The 20820-nt window shown below is 42.5% G+C and overlaps 1 protein-coding gene across 3 annotated transcripts in view; it reads left to right on the top strand.

Moving 5' to 3' along the window:
• COL9A1 (collagen type IX alpha 1 chain) overlaps positions 1 to 20820 on the top strand; it is a 200263-nt gene that overhangs the window by 168907 nt on the left and 10536 nt on the right. For all 3 annotated transcript variants that reach the window (XM_061623089.1, XM_061623087.1, XM_061623088.1), the window contains 4 exons: positions 12356 to 12391; positions 12493 to 12537; positions 13954 to 13986; positions 19055 to 19201. In XM_061623089.1, coding sequence (XP_061479073.1) covers positions 12356 to 12391; positions 12493 to 12537; positions 13954 to 13986; positions 19055 to 19201 — 261 coding nt within the window. The remainder of the gene's footprint in view (positions 1 to 12355; positions 12392 to 12492; positions 12538 to 13953; positions 13987 to 19054; positions 19202 to 20820) is intronic.

The following is a 20820-nucleotide window of genomic DNA, read 5'->3' as shown; positions in this document are numbered from 1 at the left end:
TATGTATAGGAAGATATAATCACTGATGTTGCTATATCAGAATTCCCACCCCAAGCTCTTGCACAAGTCACATGCAAGTACCCTTTACAAACTATAGTTCCCAGGGTTCTTTGTATGGTATGGAAGTGACTATATTCCATGGGAAGCTTGGTGTCCATAACTGATAGTATATTAGTTACAGATAGTAGATAGTAACTGTATCTGGGAGCATATTTATACTGAATGTTTAAATCTGCTTAATAGTTGTTGTCTCCTCTTAGTAAATCTGGATATGTAGTTCTATGAGATGGGCTAACAATCATTAAAAAAGATTGATCAGCCCTATTGATGGCAAGTAAGGTCCATGGTGTGGAGCTGGATGGAAGGGCCTTCTATATGGCAGCCCCTTACTAATTGAATCACTTCCCTGAATCACATAACACAGTCTATTATGTACCAACATTGTTGTCATTTCATCAAAAGGTGAAGATGCACCTCTTTGCCCAGGCTTTTGGGACCTAAAAGTGTACCAAATGCCATTGATGTTGCTATACTCAGCCACCTTCATAGCTGCTGAAGGAATACTGGGACCAGCATGCTGCGCAGCCATCTTGTGTGAGGAACAGGAGGTACCTGCCTTTTCTAGCAATACCTCCTGCACTTCTTGTGTGTGAAAAGCCAACCCAAACTGCCAGGTGAATATAAAGAAATCAAAATTTGGGACATCAGGTCCAAACCCATAAGGCCACCCACATCAAATACTCTAAGCAGTAGCGGACAGCATGGTGTGTGGGGGGGGGCGGTGCTCACTTGACCTCTGGTCAGTCATAGGTAGAGGGGATAGGCCAGGTGGTGGCATGGTTGGCAGAGTGTAAATGCATGATTGGCTACACGGGTGCATTTGCTCTGTACAGACCTTGCCGCTGCCTTCTCCTTCTCCTCTATCTCCAGGTAAGCAGTAGCTGCTGATTGTAAGTGCACAGTAGGAACATAAAAATAGCCACAACACAGTGTCTCCCTCCTTGCTCTGCAAGATACGGTGGTGTCCTAGCATTCAGGGCAAGCCCATGCAAACAGTGCATGCCCAGGTATTCTGACTTGGAAGTCTCAGGGTTAACCTACTGTTGCAAAGATACCTGTGTCCAGATTCATGCAGTATATTAATTCTTTTGATTAAACACAGCTCAGTGTATAAAAGTACTGCCACTGTTACTTTATCCTTAAATGCAATATAAATGTACCCTTCAGAGACATTATTGGGAAGTACTGAATATTTTTATTTGGTTTGCTTCTGTACCTCTTTCTTCTCATCTTTGTGTCTTTTTACTGCTCAGCAGGTGTGGTGCAATGTAGGAAAGTCAAGAGAAATAAGAAGCATAGATGAAGCAGTGTATTGTGTGTGTGTGTTCAGTATAAAGGTCTCCAAAATGCTTTGATATATGGAAACATTCCCCACTCAGTAGCAGCACCAGACTGTGAGAGAGCAAAATCTGTCTCATACATTAAACCTTCACATAAAGAACAATCTCTGTTTCACAGTAATGCTCTGATTTGCAACATATTTACTCAGAATTAAGTCACCCAGATTTACAACCGTGGATGAAAGTATGCTTAGAAGAGCCGCCTTAATTAAATTTTTCATTTAATATTCCATTTATTGTTTGATTTAGTGGGGGTCTCTAGGTGCTGTTAAAATTAATCTTTTTTTGAAAATCAGGAACAATAAAAAGAGGCCTTCCTGATCTGTATTGTGTAGGCAGGAAGGCTTGCCTTTATGAGCAGCATGGCGGAAATTCAACAGGGGAAGCTTGTTCTAGAGTGAAGTGAAAGATGGAGTGATGAAAAGCTTCATCTACTGAATTTCATGTCTGCTATGCAACTGTTTTAAGGTGTTGGAGCTCTGGAAGAGGAAAGGTGGGAGTCACAAATACCAAGTTTCGTTAGAGGTGTCTTAAGAAGTGATTTATTAAACCAATCTAGATGGCATAAGTAAATAAGTAGATGAGCATACCTCAGGACAGGAAATTATAGATACAAGAGAGAGGGGGGAGGAGGGGGGAGGGAAAGGGAGGCAGCCTTGATGTGAAAATGAAAAGGTTGAAGACGGAATTGAGACTGAAAGTCAAAATTTGCATGGAAAGGGTAGGAAAATTTACCACTACACAGATCATACAATTTTATGCAACGTGAAATAATTTACTATCCTGTAAGTGATGCACGTATACTTATCAGTTCTGCATTTCAAAGGTTTGAAGACCCTGAAATGCCTTGGAGTTACAGGTTTTAGGGAAAGTATCGCTGGTGTGGGGGAGGTAGAAACTTCAGATGCTTGAACAAAGATTTATTTCATGCCCATCAAGTTCTGGAATAATCCTTCTTCAGGGCCATATTTTGTGTAGCAGTTTCCATCATAAGAAGAGCCTGCTGGATCAGGCCAGTGGCCCATCTAGTCCAGCATCCTGTTCTCACAGTGGCCAACCAGGTGCCTGAGGGAAGCCCGCAAGCAGGACCTGAGTGCAAGAACACTCTCCCCTCCTGAGGCTTCCGGCAACTGGTTTTCAGAAGCATGCTGCTTCTGACTAGGGTGGCAGAGCACAGCCATCACGGCTAGTAGCCATTGATAGCCTTGTCCCCCATGAATTTGTCTAATCTTCTTTTAAAGCCATCCAAGCTGGTGGCCATTACTGCATCATGTGGGAGCAAATTCCATAGTTTAACTATGCTCTGAGTAAAGAAGTACTTCCTTTTGTCTGTCCTGAATCTTCCAACATTCAGCTTCTTTGAATGTCCCCGAGTTCTTGTATTATGAGAGAGGGAGAAGAACTTTTCTCTATCCACTTTCTCAATGCCATGCATAATTTTATACACTTCTATCATGTCTCCTCTGACCCGCCTTTTCTCTAAACTAAATAGCCCCAAATGCTGCAACCTTTCCTCGTAAGGGAGTCGCTCCATCCCCTTGATCATTCTGGTTGCCCTCCTCTGAACCTTTTCCAACTCTATAATATCCTTTTTGAGATGAGGCAACCAGAACTGTACACAGTATTCCAAATGCGGCCGCACCATAGATTTATACAATGGCATTATGATATCGGCTGTTTTATTTTCAATACCTTTCCTAATTATCCCTAGCATGGAATTTGCCTTTTTCACAGCTGCCGCACATTGGGTCGACATTTTCATCGTGCTGTCCACTGCAACTCCGAGGTCTCTCTCCTGGTCGGTCACCGCCAGTTCAGACCCCATGAGCGTATATGTGAAATTAAGATTCTTTGCTCCAATATGCATAATTTTACACTTGTTTATATTGAATTGCATTTGCCATTTTTCCGCCCATTCACTCAGTTTGGAGAGGTCTTTTTGAAGCTCTTCGCAATCCCTTTTTGTTTTAACAACCCTGAACAATTTAGTGTCGTCAGCAAACTTGGCCACTTCACTGCTCACTCCTAATTCTAGGTCATTAATGAACAAGTTGAAAAGTACAGGTCCCAATACCAATCCTTGAGGGACTCCACTTTCTACAGCCCTCCATTGGGAGAACTGTCCATTTATTCCATCAAGTGTATGAACTGCTATATACTAAGCAGATGATCAGTCAAGGGTGTGAACCAATTGCCCAGAACTCATTCAGCCTGCCTTAGTCCAGAGTTCCAGTCATCAGCCAAGGCAAGCAAATCGGTTCTTTGTTAACTAGGGGAGAATAAGGGATGAGCATGGCAAATTTGTGGGAGCATTAATCACCCACCCATAACCAGTGCTTGAAAACGTTACTTTTTTAAAACTGCAACTCCCATCAGCCCCAGCCAGCATGGCCACTGGATTGGGCTGATGGGAGTTGTAGTTCAAAAAAAATAACTTTTCCAAGCTCTGCCCATAACACCACCTATGCCCTCACTTATATTGAACTCTACATGTCAAGTTGACAGCAATGGGAGAGAATTGAAATTGCCTGATGATCAACTAGTCACTAGTGGAATCAGAAAGGAAAGCAGCAACAGTGTTAAAGTCTGGCCACATCTGCACCATAAATTTAAAGCACTATGATACCACTTTAACAATTCCTAGAGTGGTTTATCAATCAATCCTTTCTCCTAGGGAACTCTGGAAATTGTAGCTCTGTGAGGGAATAGGGGTCTCAGCCTCCTTAACAAATTACAGCTCCCAGGATTCTTTGAGGGAAGCTATGACTGGTTAAAGTGGAATAATAGTGCTTGAAATGTATGGTGTAGATGCAGCCTCTGTCTCACTAGCAGCCATAAAGTTCTGTGACTGAAACCCTGGATTTCCTTAAACCCTACCCATTGCTATCATTTTTATTGCTCTCGCATTTTTTCTTTCATTTTTATTAAAATTGTTCTTTTTTAAAAAACTTTTAAAATGTTTTAGACTATTCATAGAATAAACTATTTAAAATATAGGGTTGCATTCAACATAACACTAAGCAGATAATTCTGTCAGCCCAAGGATTTCTCCTTGTGCAATGGAACAATCTTCCCCTCACTTCCTCCTGAATCTATTCTGAGTTTTCTCTCAACCCTCCAGAGCAGATTTGGGGACCACATGCAAGGGAGAGGAGAGGGGGGAAATCCCCTTGCACTGGGGCTAACCCTTGCACTAGCACAGTTTTTTAGTTCAATACTGCCCATACTTAATAAATCAATTATAGCACAGCCATATCACAGCTGGTACAAAGAACACAAAGAGCAAATGGATTATGACGTCATTAATTATTTATTTTAGTGATTTATATACCACTTAATACCATAGTTTTCAAGGGATGTACAGTAAGGACCTCCCCTGTTGAACTTCTTTGTCAAACTCCTGTTTGCTCGCTCTGTTCACTCGCTCTGTGAAAGCTGGCTTGCTTGTATATCCTCTCCTATGGACCAGCTGAGACAGCTCCCTCTGCTCTGCTCTGCTCTGCTCTGCTCAGTTGGGAGTGAGGAAACATCATAAAAACAAGCTTTAAAATACTTTAAAATTAAAACAAAACATCTTTAAAAACATTCCTTTAAAAAAAGCTTTCAAAACATCTTTACAAAAAAAGGTAAAAAACATATAGTGTTTTTTCTTTTTCAATGAAGGTTTTAAAAACATTAAAGAGCAATTCCAACACAGACGCAGACTGGGATAAGGTCTCAACTTAAAAGTCTTGTTCAAAGAGGAAGATCTTCAATAGGCACCGAAAAGATAACACAGATGTTGCCTGTCTAATATTTAAGGGGAGGGAATTCCAAAGGGTAGGTACCACTACACTAAAGGTCCGCTTCCTATGTTGTGCGGAATGGACCTCCTGATAAGATGGTATCTGCAGGAGGCCCTCACCTGCAGAGCACAGTGATCAACTGGGTATATAAGGGATAAGACGGTTTTTCAGTTATCCTGGTCCCAAGCTGTATAGGGCTTTGTACACCAAAAACCCCTTGCTGGATCATCACCTTGTAGTAGTGAGTGGGCTTGCGTGTTCCAATGAACCCTATGAGCGATGCTGTCTGAAGTCATGTACTCCCAGCAGGTTCACCCATGGCCATAAGGTCAAGGGAGAGGAACCAGACAAAGAACGATCCAAGAAAGTCCTCAATGGCAGAACAGGTGGAGGATAACAATGTGTACTTTACAACAGCTGTGAAGGCGGATGAAGGCTGCAGCAGATAAAAGACTTCCAGTCGTCGTGGTATCCCATGCCATTGGATCAAAGCCTTTTTCTGTCAAGATTGTGTGTTGATCATCGTGTGCCGATCTCCTCACATAAAACCAACCAAGCAAACCAACCCAAAAGTCCCATGGCAATCGGCGAATGGCGACGGAGGCAGGACTGTGAAATCCAGAAGCCCCTAGTCATGGACCGGCACATGGGCGGTGGATACAGACTCAGTCGTCCTCGCTCAAGGACCAAGGCAGTTGAGTAGTTCGGCAGCTATATCCACGACTGAGCAGTCCTATTCAGGATCCACTCTGCTCCCCCGTATGAGGAGGGGCTAGAAAATGTGCCCTAAACATAGTCTGCCTCATCTCTCTCCCTGACTGGATTACCGCGTCCAGTCAGCTCACCACTTAGCGGTTGCAAAAGACAATTGAATTTTGGAACATGGAATATATGGACATTGCTGGACAATACAGATAGTGAACATCCTGAATGCAGGACTGCCATCATCGTGAGGGAGTTGAGACGTTTTAATATTGACATAGCAGCACTCCAAGAAACTCGAAGTGCAGGACAAGGACAACTGAAGGAAGGAAAAAGGAGGTTATACCTTCTTCTGGAAAGAACTGCCTGAACAAGAATGACGAATACATGGAGTAGGCTTTGCTATTAAAAATAATCTTGTGAAGCTCTTGTCAGAAGTTCCTACTGGCATTAATGAACGACTCTCAACTCTCCGGTTAAAACTTGCCAAAAACCAGCAGGCAACTATTCTAAGTGCTTATGCACCAACATTACATGCTGATGAAGACATCAGGGAAATATTTTATATCCAGCTGGACACCATCTTATCAGAGATACCTAAGGAGGATAAAATTACCCTCTTGGGTGATTTCAATGTAAGAGTTGGGTGTGATTTCGATTTATGGCCAGATATCATTGGGAAAGAAGGAGTTGGCAATAGCAACCTGAATGGCATTCTAGTTCTGACTAAATGTGCAGAGCATAATCTTGTTATTACAAACACACTCTTTCATCAGAAAAATAAATTTAAAACATCATGAAAGCACCCTCGGTCAAAACGCTGGCATCTCCTTCATTACTTAATTGTATGTGCCAGAGATTGTCTTGATGTATTCCTCACTAGAGCCATGATGAGTGCTGATGACTGCTTGACAGATCACCGATTAATTTGATCCACTATGGCCATTAATATTGTTCCTCAAAGTAGGCTCCAAGGAAGAAAACCAAGGCGTAAAATAAACATCCATGCCCTTCAAGATCCTATTAAGCAAGCTTGCTTTCAAACAACTCTCAAGAAACATCTACCAACGGAACTCTCTGAAAATGTTGTGGAACACTGGATTAAACTGAAGACATCCATTATTGCAGCATGTGAACAAACTATTGGATACCAAATTAAGAAACATCAGGATTGGTTTGATGAGAATGATAGTGAGATTAAACATATCGACAAGAAAAGGAAAGCCTTCCAGATATGGCAGAAAGACATTAACTGTGCTGCTAAGAAAAAAATCTATGCCAGTGCAAAGGTGAGGTCCAAAGAAGCACTAGAGAACTTAAGAACGCCTGGTGGATAAAGAAAGCTCAAGAAATCCAGCACTTTGCAGATGCTCACGATGCACGGGGCTTTTTTAATGCCACAAAGGCCATCTATGGATCAACAAATTACGGTACAAATCCCTTACGTTCAATGGATGGTAGCAAACTTCTTAAGGTTAAAGAGCCTATTGCACTGCACTGATGAGGCTGATGAGGTCTTCTCGCAAATTCCACAACAAACTAGAGACGAGCTTGTAGTATCCCCTAATTTGGATGAAGTTAGTAAAGCCATCAATCAAGTGTAGAACAACAAAGCTGATGGACCTGATGGGATTGCTGCTGAAGTCTTTAAAGAAGGTGGGCCTGAACTTACACAACTTCATAAGCTCATCGAAAAAATCTGGATGAGGGAGGAGATTTGGAAGACTTTAGAGATGCCATAATTATCACCCTTTTAAAGAAGGGTGACAGAACAGATTGCAGGTACTATCGAGGTATCTCTCTTCTTGCTGCCGCAAGTAAAATCCTTGCAAGGATCCTCGCAAATCGCCTCCCGCCGATCTCAGAGGATGTCCTCCCTAAATCTCAAAATGGTTTCTGCCCTTCCAGGGGGACAGTGGACATGATCTTCACTGCACAACAGCTTCAAGAAAAATGCCGGGAGCAGAATCAACATTTATATATGGCGTTTATTGATCTGACTAAGGCCTTTGACACTGTGAATCGAACCGCTCTGTGGATCATCCTTCTGAAAACTGGATGCCTTGATAAATTTGTGAATATTTTGCAACTCCTTCGTGACAACATGACAGCAACAATTTTGGACAACAATGGCTTTCCGAGCGATCCAGTCAGAGTCGGATCAGGTGTAAAACAGGAATGCGTCATTGCGCCTACCTTATTTGCTATCTTCATTGCTATGATTCTACACCTTATTGAGGGGAAACTTCCTACTGGTGTGGAAATTATATATCGAACAGATGGAAAGCATTTTAATCTCAGTAGGCTGAAAGCAAAAAGTAAGGTAATGTCAACCTCTGTCGTAGACCTTCAATATGCCGATGATAATGTGGTCTCTGCACATTCAGAGAAAGATCTTCAAACTATCCTAAATGTCTTTGCAGAAGCATATGGAAAGCTTGGGCTCTCACTTAATATTAAGAAAACCAAAGCGCTTCATCAACAGGTGCGAACTAGTCCCTCTGTAGCACCATCGATCCAGCTTAATGGTGTGACGTTGGAGAACGTTGATCACTTCCCCAATCTCGGCAGCCATCTCTCTGTAAAAGCTGACATCGATGCTGAAATTCAACATCGTCTGAGCTCTGCGAGTGCCGCATTCTCTCGAATGAAGTGTAGAGTGTTTGAGGATTGCAATATTCACAGGGAGACCAAAATGCTTATTTACTAAGCCATTGTACTACCGACCTTACTGTATGCCTGTGAAACATGGGCCATTGATAAACGCCACTCCCAACTTCTTGAAAGATTCCACCAACGCTGCCTCCAGAAAATTCTGCAAATTACTTGGGAAGACAGATGGACTAATGTTAGCATTTTGGAAGAAGCAAAGACTACCACTTTCAGTGTTGAAACAATGATCCTTCAACATCAACTTCGCTGGATCGGTCATAAGGATAGAAAACAAAACATCAGTGGACAGCAAAAGAGGTTTAAAGATGTTCTTAAAGCGAATCTAAAAAAATGTAACATGAACATCGACAACTGGGAGGTCTTGGCCCATGAATGTCCCAAATGGAGGTCGGCTATTATCAAAGGTGCTGTGGACTTTGAAGAAGCACGAATACAGGGCGAACGGGACAAATGAGCTAAGTGGAAGGCACGTCAAACAAATCCTCATTGTGACCATCTTCCATCTGGAAGCCTATGCCCTCAGTGTGGGAGGCTGTGTGGATCCAGAATTGGCCTCTATGGTCACTTACGGACCCACTGTTAAAGACCTTACCTTGGAAGACAATCTTACTCGGCCACTAGTGATCGCCAATGATGATGGGGTGACACCAAAACTAGAACCTTGAACTTGGCCCAGTAGCAAATGGGCAGCCAGTGCAATTGGCATGGAGGACAAGATGGTACCCTGCGACACCCCACAGCACAACTGCCAGGGGGCTGAAAGACAATCACCCAATGCTATTCTCTGAAAACAACCTTGGAGTTACAATTGGAACCACTGTAAAACAGTGCCTGAAATACCCATCTCACCAAGTCAACCCAGAAGGATACAATCGTCAATGGTGTCAAAAGCCACTGAAAGATCAAGTAAGAGAAACAGGGCCGCACTTTCCCTGTCCTTTTCCCAATAAAGATCATCCATCAGGGTGACCAAGGCTGATTCAGTCCCATAACCAGGCCTGAACCCAGACTGGAATGAGTCAAGATAATCTGTTTCATTCAAGAGTACTTGCAATTGCTGTGCAATTGCTGTGCAATCTTGTGCAAAGTGAGACACTCCTCATGTCCATTGGAAACTATTCTGCAGAATAGTCAGTGCCATTACTCTACAATTGGTTTTGGAGGTTTCTTTAGTGTAAATTATGCTGTACTTCACATATTCACAGAAACAGAAGCAAAGGAAAATGATTTCCTATAGGAAACTTCACTAAAACTGCAAAGTAAATAAAACATATTTAAAGTCTGAACTATATCAACTGTCTTAATATTGTTGCTTCCACCCTCCTAAAACAAGATCAGACAGCACTTGTCTTATTTTTGTTATTTAGCTGATTGCAGGTGTTGCCACCATTCACCATATGCTCAGAGGCACTTGTTACAAAATTATTCCAAGTTACACAGGAAGTGGATTGGACTGTGAAAGACCAACCCAAATTTTGTTTGCAGATTTACAAATTTGTAGGGCAGTACAATATCTCAGAGAGGAGGTTAGGTCTCCTGCTCCCCTGATGCATTCACTATAGCTGCCCAATTTCCCTGCTTTTTAAAGTTTGATAGAAATATCTGTTGGATATCAGTATGTTCTTAAACCGCAAGGGTTTTTTTGCCTATTAGTGAATGTTTCTGCTTTTTGATCTGGGAGGTAAGTTTGCTAAGTATGGATTGATCATTTGCATGCTTACTGAGTTCAATGAGATTTATTCCCCTGCAATCATGAGGATAGGTGAAACTGACCACGGGGGAAAGGGGAGGAGGAAGGGCAGGGGTAGGGGGGAGGGAGGGCAGGTTTGATTATTTGCATATATATTGAGCTCAGTGGGATTTACTCCTGTGCAATCATGCTTAGGATAAGTGAAACTGACCATGGAGGAGTAGGAGTAGAGGAAGCGAGAGATGGAGTGGGCAGGGGAGGAAAATGAAGATGGGAGGGAAGGGGGAAGGAGAAAAGAGAGGGGAAGGGGGAAGGGAAAGGCAGGTCTGATCATTTGTATGCTTATTGAGTTCAATAGGATTTACTCCCCTGCAATCATGCTTAGGATAGGTTAAACTAACCATGGGGAGGGGAGAGGAGAGATAAGGAGGAAGGGAGAGGGGAGGGGGAAGGAAGGGGAGGGGAACAGGCAGGAGGAGCAAAGGAAGGGGAGGGGAGGGGTAAGAGGGAGGGGATAGGGAGGACGAGGGGAGAGCAGATTTGACCATTTGCATGCTTTTTTAGTTAAATGGGATTTACTCCTGTACAAGCATGCCTAGAATAGGTGAAACTGACCTGGGGGAGGTGCAGGGAGGGGGGAGAGAAGAGGAGGAAGGGGAGGGATAGGGAGGAAGGGAGAGGGAGGGAAGGCGATTGGGTGGGTGGGCACTGGAGAGGGGGAAAGCCCTTTCCTTTCCAAAAGGAAAACATTGTGAACAGTATCATTCTTTTCAGGGTTTCCCCCACCTTTTTATTCTGCAGCAAGCATGTGTCATCTCCCACTCAAATTTAAACCAAAGCTGTCCCTGGCCACATCCACATCAGACATTTGTTCCAGTTTAAATAGTCATGGCATCCCCCAAAGAATCCTGGGAAGGATAGTTAGTGAAGGGTGCTGAGAGTTGCTAGGGGATGCCCTATTCTCCTCACAGAGCTACAATCCCCAGAAGAGGGGCTGACTGTTAACCTCTCTGGTCACTGGAGCTCCGTCAGGGAAACAGGAGTCACTTATCAAGTCTCAGCACCCTTCACAAACTACACTTACCAGGATTCTTTGGAGGAAAGCCAGGACTGTCTCAAGTGAAATAAAGGTCTGGTGTGGGTGTGGCCCCCTGATTAGCCAAGCCCAGCAGCTGTGATTCTGTCTTAGAACACTGACGGTTGGTTCTTACTGAGCATGCCCAACATTATCATTGAGTTAAATGCTTAATTTCTTAAATTAATTAAAAATCAGCCTGGCATTTTTTTAACTTTTAAACTGCAGAAGATGAAGTTCAGAGTATTGAGCAAGGTCAGTAATAGGATTACAGGTACTCTGTGAACATGGCTGATTTTTAATGAATTTCAACAGATTATGAGAACTCTGACAGAAAAAAAAGTCCAAAAGGGCTTTGGGTTTTTTCCCTCTCTTTTTACACTTTGAACTCTCTATTCTCTCTGACTGTTTTGTGTATCGCCATGAAAATTGAGAGAGTTGTTAAGCAAGCATTTCTGAGTTCAGGACTATACTTTTTGTAAGGTTTTGTTTTGAAATGAGTTTATGGGAAGCATCAGAATGGCATGGGGGAGTATTTTCAATTTAACATTGCGGAATGTGAAAAATCCATGCTGGCTATAGTATACAGCCACAACAGAACACAACAGCAGATGCAGAAGTTCCAAAATGCATGTAGCTCTTTCTGCCACCACCTTGCTTGTGAGGGCTCTCCATTTCACTTCAGTAGAGGGGACAGCTCCAGATGCACAGAGACCCATAGGTGGAACTGCCTCCTCCAATTAATTGAGTGGGAAAGGTAATTTCAGAGGACCTCTTTATGAGCATCAGAATATACACATATGAATTTCTGGATTTAGGCAAGGGAATTTTAAAGTTACTTATTCACATGAGTACATTTTTATAAATGTTTTAAGCTATGAAAGAAGAACATCCTTCATTTTCAGATTTTTGTCAAATGCAGATTCATGTATCACTGCTTAATTGTTTAGACTATGCTTAATTGTGTCTACACTAGCTAGTTTTTAGGGGGATTTTTTTTTAAATCATGTTATTTTTTATTTGCATATAGGGTTCAGTTGGTGAGCCAGGGCCTAAAGGAGAACAAGTGAGTATACATACTCAGTTTGTCTTGCATGTTTCCGCTATTGTCAAAATTCTGGAACATGTATTATACTTATTTATGACATGCTTCTTGTTATAATACAGGGAGCTGCTGGTGGAGAAGGAGAGCTTGGACACAGAGGCGATCTGGTAAGATCATCTTGTTGAAAGCTTTATACGCTGAGCTTAAAGCTGACAAAGAAGAAAAGAAAGATGATGTCTCATATAGCGGAGACAAATAGATCATAGAACTTACTGCTATGAAAGACCTGCACATTCAGCACAATGAAAAAAGAGTTGGATAATTCTGTAGACATTTGGGTAACAGTACTGCAATCCTATGCACGCTTACCTGGGAGTAAGTCCCACTGAACTCAGTAGAACTTATTCCTGAACAGCCATCCATAAAATTGCATTTTAAAGGAATAAAAAAAAATGGTTTACATCTTTTGCTAATTCTAAACATTGGGCATTCACAGAACAAATGTCACTACATTTGACTACTTTGCATCAGTCTTCCTAGAAATAATGAGGTGAATAAGTCTCTGAGAATATTACCCATTTGTGTTCTTGGCTTTTCCTACCCATAGCAGTATCATGTTGCTTTGTCACACCATAGGCAAGCCACAGCCATCACCAATGAAGCTATTTTATTCTCAGCAGCAGTGCTGATTAGGAGGAAATGGCTCTAAAAGATGCAATCCGCAAATCAACTAATTTGCTTAGTTGACTTATTGGCTGCACTGAAAGTATGCAAGGATGAATGCTCCAGAGAAAATCTTCATCCTTGCTTGCAAAACAGTGCATTAATCAGTGTGGGTTGGATTGCAAGATATATTTCAAAAACATTTGTGGGTCATTTGCCATGTCGACAGTTGTAGTCTGAATTCTGTCTTGAGAGACATAAATGTGGTGAGTAGGATGTCACTGTGCTTGGGAAGTTTGGTTGTTACATCAATGATTACTGTGCCCCAATGCTTAGGTTGACTTCTTTGGAAAGATTACCGAATACATGCTACTGCAGGTCTGCCCTAGCATTTTCAATGCATAAACTTTACGTTAGTTTTTTGTCAGATTTGTTGTGGAAAACAATATGAATGCAAGAATGCTCTAGGTCAGGGAACCTGTGGTCCTCCAGATGTTGTTGGACTTCAACTCCCATCTGCCCCAGCCAGGATGGCCAATGGTCAGGGATGAAGGGAGATGTAATCCAAAAGCATCTGGAGAGCCACAGATTCCCCATCCCTGCTCTAGATGTTCCAGAGATGAATCTTCAATGAGGCATATCAATGTTCTACTACAGGAAGTACCACTTTCAAGAAGTACTCATAATGAAAAAAAACCCTCTATTTTTTAAACCCTCATTAAAAAAACTTTTATTTTAGTTTTTCAACTTTTCATCCTTTTACACTGTTTCTGTATGCCTACCTTTAAAGTATGCTAAGAAGTTTCCATTCCCCTAATAGTGATATTTTAAAAAAATACTTAGAGAATGATATAAAATCTATTTTATTTAAAACTGCTTGTTCATATGCCATCCTGACACAATTCATCTTGTTTTGTTAGGGTGACATGGGTTTGCCAGGCCCTAAAGGATCTGTAAGTATGATGAACTGCATTTACAGAAAATCAAAAGCTTAATAAATCAGTGGAATATTTCAAACAAGAGGGTGGCTTTACAAATGGAGTTTAAATGTTTAGTTCCCCAAGCAAGAAAGTTAAGGCAAATGTGATCCATCACTCATCATTTTAATTTTCAGCCATGGATTACTATAGGGTTTCTCAATGTGAGAAATGTGGCCTCTTGATGCGTGGAGATGGAGGGTTTATATGTATAGGTGAAGACAGAGGTAAATTAATGAGTCAGTATGGGAAAAGTGACTTCACAATTACTGCAGTGTCTGTGAACTTAATTTTTATACAGGTAATATCTAGGATTGAGTATCTTCTGTGCATCTCAATAGCACAGACATTAAATCTAGATTCAGATTTTCAGTTACTTAGCACTCTTATTTGCTCCACCCATCCCATTTTTTGTTTTGTTTTGTTTTACAGAAGCAATTTCATAGCTTTCATTCATGCAAAGACACAAATTGGCAGACCACATTTGAACAATCTTATGTTGACTTAATAAACCAAGATATGTATGAGCTTCATGCAGTTATATACAACCATTTTGCTCCTCCCTTCATGTAAATTGCAAAACAAGCAAGGAAGTGTTCCATTAACTGTAGCGTCCCATTACATCTGAACTGGGAAACTCTGGTTAATGTCTTCCAAACAAGCCAGGATATGAAGCCATAGTTTAAAGTTGTCTAATAACTTGATGTGTTGGATGGGGCTGGATGGGAAGGAATAAGCTGAATCTGAACCCTGACAAAACCAAGGTACTGTTTGTGGGAGACAAGGGAAGGCTAGGGGATGTTGACCTGGTGCTCAGTGGGGTACGATTGCCCCTGAAAGACCAGGTCCGCAGCCTGGGGGTCATTCTTGACTCCCAGCTGTCCATGGAGGCTCAGGTCTTGGCTGTGAGCCAGGCGGCGCTGTATCAACTCCATCTGATACGGAGGCTGCGCCTCTACCTTCCCAACCATCTGCTCCCATCTGTGGTACATGCCCTGGTTTCCTCTCGCCTAGACTACTGTAATGCGCTGTACGTGGGGTTACCCTTGAAAATGGTCCGGAAGCTGCAACTGGTACAGAATGCAGCGGCTCGCCTGATTAAAGGCAGCCGCCGGCGAGATCACATCACTCCGGTGCTGAAGGAGTTGCACTGGTTACCGGTTGTTTTCTGGGCCCAATTCAAGGTGTTGGTTTTGACCTTTAAAACCCTATACGGTTTCGGCCCAGTCTATCTGAAGGAGCGCCTCCAACATCATCAGAGATGCCGCTCAACAAGATCAGCCTCAAAAGGCCTTCTCTCTGTCCCACCAGTTAAAACAGCTAGACTGGTGAGAACTAGGGAGAGGGCTTTTTCAATTGTGGCCCCCACTTTGTGGAACTCCCTCCCAAATGATCTCCGCCATGCCCCCTCTATGATGAGCTTCTGCCAGGCCTTGAAGACCTGGCTCTTCAGGCGGGCTTTTGGGGTGGGTTAGGTTTTATTATTATTGTTGAGATTTTTAATGTTTTAATGTATTTGTATGTTTTTACTTTGTACGTCGCCCAGGGTGGCTGGACAGTCAGCCAGATGGGCGACTAATAAATTTAATAAATAATAAGAAGAAGAAATAAGAAATCATTAACCATAGGGATGTCAGAGAATTCCACCAAAAATGGAAACAGGAGTGGGAATTCCTGATGTTTGCTTTTTTTTGATCCACATCTGGAAAGGAAATCAATTCAGTGAATATGATAGAAGTGCACAATTGTTGTTTTCAGTCCACAAATGATATACAATGCTTGGCTCTCCTCATCCACACACACACACTTTGCATTATGTTTCCTTTGCATAGAAAGAATAGCTTTTGCATTTAAAAGAATGGTATGAAATAACATAACATCATTAATTTTGTAATTAACTATGAAACATTTGGCCATGAGGAATAACATTTTTTTTTGTTGGAGCAGAACTGCAGCAGAATGGAAATAGCATTGAATGTGACGAATATGGGGTGGAACCAAAATCTATGCCTTCTGACATGCCTAAACATATTTTTCTGGTTCAGACTTGAGACACAGTGCTTAACTGGAGCCTTTCTGGCTTATTTACTCGCACAAAAGGAAGAGTGAAATGGAGCTGTGTGTAGCAGTGCACCTATGCTTGCAGGCATTTGCCTGGAATCTCTGTTTCCGAGACAATTGATCCCTAAGAAGCTTGGAGTCAGGAACCTCTACCTTGGAGAGGAAGGCTGGCCACCTACATATCTATACAAGGGTACCGCAACGTACAGTACATGTGTATCAACTGAACATGCAGATCACAACTGTTGTGTTGGGCCAAGCACACCCTATTGATTAGCCTGTTGTGCTCTGCACCCTTTTTGACTTCCTGGCTCTCCCCCACTTAGGTGGCCCCAGTTGCCTTCTGTGCCTCTACGGGAGTGTGCTTCATACTTTCTCTCATTCTTCATTTTCTACTGTCCTACTCCTAGCTGAAAGCATCCTCCTTAGAATAAAATTTTATAATCACAGCAATTTTTCAAAAATTGCCCAGATGAAAATAATATGAATAATGTTAAGGACTGAATTAAAACTTGCTTTGCACAGAAATCTTGATTTTGGAGAGAGGTGGGGGACAGATTAGTCCCGTTATAGCTGTTAATTTCATACATATTGCTGTAGGTCCCAGTGAAGAAAACCTCTGATATAGGATAGATTATCCTAAAACTGAACTGGTCTGAAAGACATAGCTTTAGATTGCGGCCTATTGCCGAAATAAAACACAGACACCATTCCTTGGGTTAAATAATGGGCCACTTTATTTAAACAGAATCAATTGAATAATGAACCTGCAGAAGGGAGATTAAGTGCGGGAGCATTCTGGTGATCCAGGCAAAGCCTGTTTGCAGCTATCGGGCGACCATACCCTGCCTGAGCCTGGGGCTGACCTGTGCCAGCCCCCCAGCTCCAGCCACACCCTGAAGATGTGTAGGGGGTCCAACCCGCATCACCGCCCCTCGGAGCCCTGAAACTCCGAGCAGATGAGGCACGTTGGCCCCAAAGGCGGCCCGTACCCTGTCCCCGGGCCGTGTAGCCCTGAGCTGCAGGCCTCCGGACCGCCTGTCACCCCCAAAGGTGCCTAAAGGTGTCACCTAGCTGCCCTTTCCCTTTAACCTTTCCCCGCACTTCTTCGCCTGCACTCCAAAAGTGACCGTTGACAAATTAAAACTAAACAGCCCAATCAGCCTATTGACTCCAGGGGCACCCGTGCTAACCCTTGACCCCTCCCCCCAACCACAGTGTGGAGTAGGCAAAAGAAACCTGCCAGCAAAGCGAGGCAGGCAGGCCAAAAATTCCTAGTCGGCCCCGTAGCAACCCAATGGATCACACTGCAGCAGAGGGAGGGTCGGGCGGGTGCCGCCGAAATTTGAACTGGATGGCGGGAAGCAGGCAGGGCAGCCTTAAATAGCCTTCAGCCGCCCCGCCTCCCTGCCGCGTCACATGACGGCGCGCCGGCGCACTGTGTGCGCGCGCATCCCCTAAGATGGTGGCCCGGACATCGGCAGCGGCCGCAAGCTCGCCCCTTTGCCCGGTAAGTCCCAGGCACGGAACGGGATAATGGTGGATGGATGACCAAAGAGCTAGATATCTAGAAAAACTGAGTGTTTCCCCTCTGCAGAGTTTTTTTAGGACCACATTTACAGAAAGAACTAGTGAAACATAGCAGATCATGTTCAAGAGTTTTAAGAGTTTACCAAGTTAATTTCAGCCTAAATTGGGTTGTACTGTATTGCATCAAATGTTTTATGTAATTATATTGTATTTTAATTTTATTATTGTATATCTACTCTTCTTCTATTGTATACGTTAGAATATATTTTTTAACATTGTCAGGGCCAATGGCTAGCACAGTAAATTTTTGATGGATGATGGAGGCTATATAGACCTTGAACATCAGCATAAACGTGCTAACTTTAAGGTTTTATTTAAAAATTATTCCGCTGTCCCAGTGATGCCTGTACTCTATGAAGTGGCACAGGACAGAGTCTAAAAAGGAGTCTGCCAGCCCACAGTATGCTGACAGAGTCCTATCTAAAGTAGGAAATGCAGTTATAGGACATATAGAATGCAAGGAAATGGAAGTTCATTGCCAATGTCTTCAATTTCCATTTCCCCCCAATAAATCTTTGCAAGACCCATACCAGTTATTTTATTATTCTAGGGATAAAAAGTGCTGTGTCTAGTAACAATGCCACCATAGTTTTCTGTTTCTCTGAGAAGAGGAATAGTTGTGATTCGTTTTTCCCCTCAGTGGTTGCAAGGCAGCGGTTTGCAAACACTAGTATTACCAATTTTCTAGCTTATCTAATATTTATTTCCTCTACAGTTATATTGATAGAAAACAAAAATGGGGGAGCTTAAAAGCTCTTGTAGTTTATAGCCTTCTTGGTAGTTAAGCTGTTTTTAAATATTTAATATATTCATAGGATTTGTGCGAAGGCAACAGTTTAGAATTGCTGCAGGGATTCATATTGCTTAAGTCATGTTTCACTATGGAGGTGCCTGTGGGCACCAGGGAAAGCAGCAGCAGCCTTTCCTATCTGTTTACTTATTATAATGCATAGAAATTGTCCTCCTATAAAAGAAATCAGTCTTCCTCAGTGTAATAAAGGGAAACTCCAATCTGCAGTTCCACATAAAGCTTTGAAAATGCTCTTACTGTGGTCTTTCTTTCCTCTTCAGTAGATATTGACAAATCTAGCCAGGGCCCCGGATCAGAACCCATTTAGAATGCTGTGATGTCATGGCAGCCATATGACAAAAAGATATATAACTAGCTTGTTGCTGAACAGCCTTTTCATTTTCCAAGTACCATGTTATCATTCAGCAAAGTACAAATCTGTAAATGTTGAATCATGGTTCTCCATTATGAATCCCATAATAAATTATGTGGAAACCCTGAACATAGATATAGACTGCTATTGTGGTGAGATACCTGGAACAATGTGGAAGAGTAGCTTGTTCTGAAAAATGAGTAATTTACTCAATTTTCTATCATTTTTAGGTTGGGAATCCTGGTGAACCGGGGTCACGCGGGCCTGAAGGAAGTCGTGGTTTGCCTGGGATAGAAGGATTACGTGGGCCACCTGGACCTCGTGGTTTGCAAGGAGAACAAGGTGCACCTGGTCTGCCTGGCAGCCAGGGTCCAGCTGTAAGTAATAGCTCCTTTGACAGAGATAGTTCTATCATGGCAAGATTTATTAATGTGCTAGAAATGAGTATACACCTATTCTTTGTTGTTCTTGTGAGGTATAATGCTCCTCACTGCTTCCAGGATGGTTATAGCCTGTCCTATGAACCAGCGTTAGCTGAAGTTCTGCACTGTACTGTTGTAGCTAAAGGAGCACTTTACAAAAGTCAAGTGGGGCTGAGACCTCCTGTTCTGCCCAATATCTATGTCTTGCCCCAAGTCCTTGATAGCCCATATAAGCCCATATAAAGGACTTGGGGACTTCTGCATCCTATTCAGAGGGTTGCTGACAAGCTTTGAAACCTTTGTGAAAGTGCAGGTAGGGAACTGGCTGTGCCACTACCCAATGCTCATGAAAGGCTTGCACTGGCCATGTGATCTTGTTGTGTGATCTCATGAGCTACTGCTTCTGCAGTGCAGTGGCACCTACAGAACTGGCTGCTGGAATGTCTGTATATGTATGGGTATAAATCACTGAACAATTTGGGCTCCAAATATCTGAAGGGAGTACCTCCTCCCATATTAACTTGTCTAGGTGTTAAGATCAGCAGAGTAGCCCTACTAGCAGCACTCCCACCCTCTCATTTGAGAGGTGGCGGTGTGAGAGGGCCTTCTGTGTGGTGGTCCCAAGGTTGTAGAATGACCTCCCCTCTGAGGTGTGTTTGCTTTTGATGATTAGTAAAGATGTACCTCTTTCTCAGACATTTGGATGTTTTCTCTCCTTCTGCATTGTTGCCTGGTATTGGTGATTGTTTAATTTTGTTATTTGTTTGTTCTGTGGCTTTAATGATATGGTTCTGATAATACTATGTCTTGCTTTTAATTTTGATATTTTTGAAATATGCCCTGGGACCACTCAGTGATGGGCAGGCCACAAGTATGGGTGATGATGATTGGTGGTGGTGCATGTTTTGGGGTTGACCATACTGGTTAAGGAATTCTTTTTTCCTGCCTCTGCACAACTCCAGTGGTTTTCATTTTCACCACCTAATTCCTTTTTTACATGCCTCAACCGAAATAGGAAATATGGCCATTTTTGTCTTGAATTCTTATACATCTGCAGAAGAATTCAAGCTACTTGTAACCATACTGACGATCATGCTGCCCACTTGGTTATTGGTGTAGCCATTCTGGAGTCTTTTGAATATGTGTACAAAACATAGGAGAATCCAAAATGACAATCTCCATAGATAACACTATTCTCCAACATTCTGGATCATTTAAGTTCAGCAGAATCCAAAAAGGCAGCTATAATGCTGATTTAGATGTGTTCACAGATGCTTTCACATGGTAACATAGACGTTTGGTCTCAGTAGTTGAAACCATTAATGAAATGCAATTGAAGATTTCTGTCTTAACTCTACTGATACTATAGTAGTTTTGTGCATTATTTTATTTATAATATTTGTGCCCTTACTTTCTATCAAATATTCAAGGCAACTCAACATCTTAACTAAAAAATTAACAAAGGCTGATAGCTTCCTTCTTCCCCTGTCCCGCTGATGCCTCCTGTGTAGATGCTTTGAAGCACAGTAGAGGGAAACAAAGCAAGAGAGGGTTCTCCAGGATTACGTGGATGT

This window comes from Rhineura floridana, chromosome 4, assembly GCF_030035675.1.
Source record: "Rhineura floridana isolate rRhiFlo1 chromosome 4, rRhiFlo1.hap2, whole genome shotgun sequence".
Classification (NCBI taxonomy): domain Eukaryota; kingdom Metazoa; phylum Chordata; class Lepidosauria; order Squamata; family Rhineuridae; genus Rhineura; species Rhineura floridana.
This window is presented reverse-complemented; position numbering and strand designations above follow the sequence as displayed.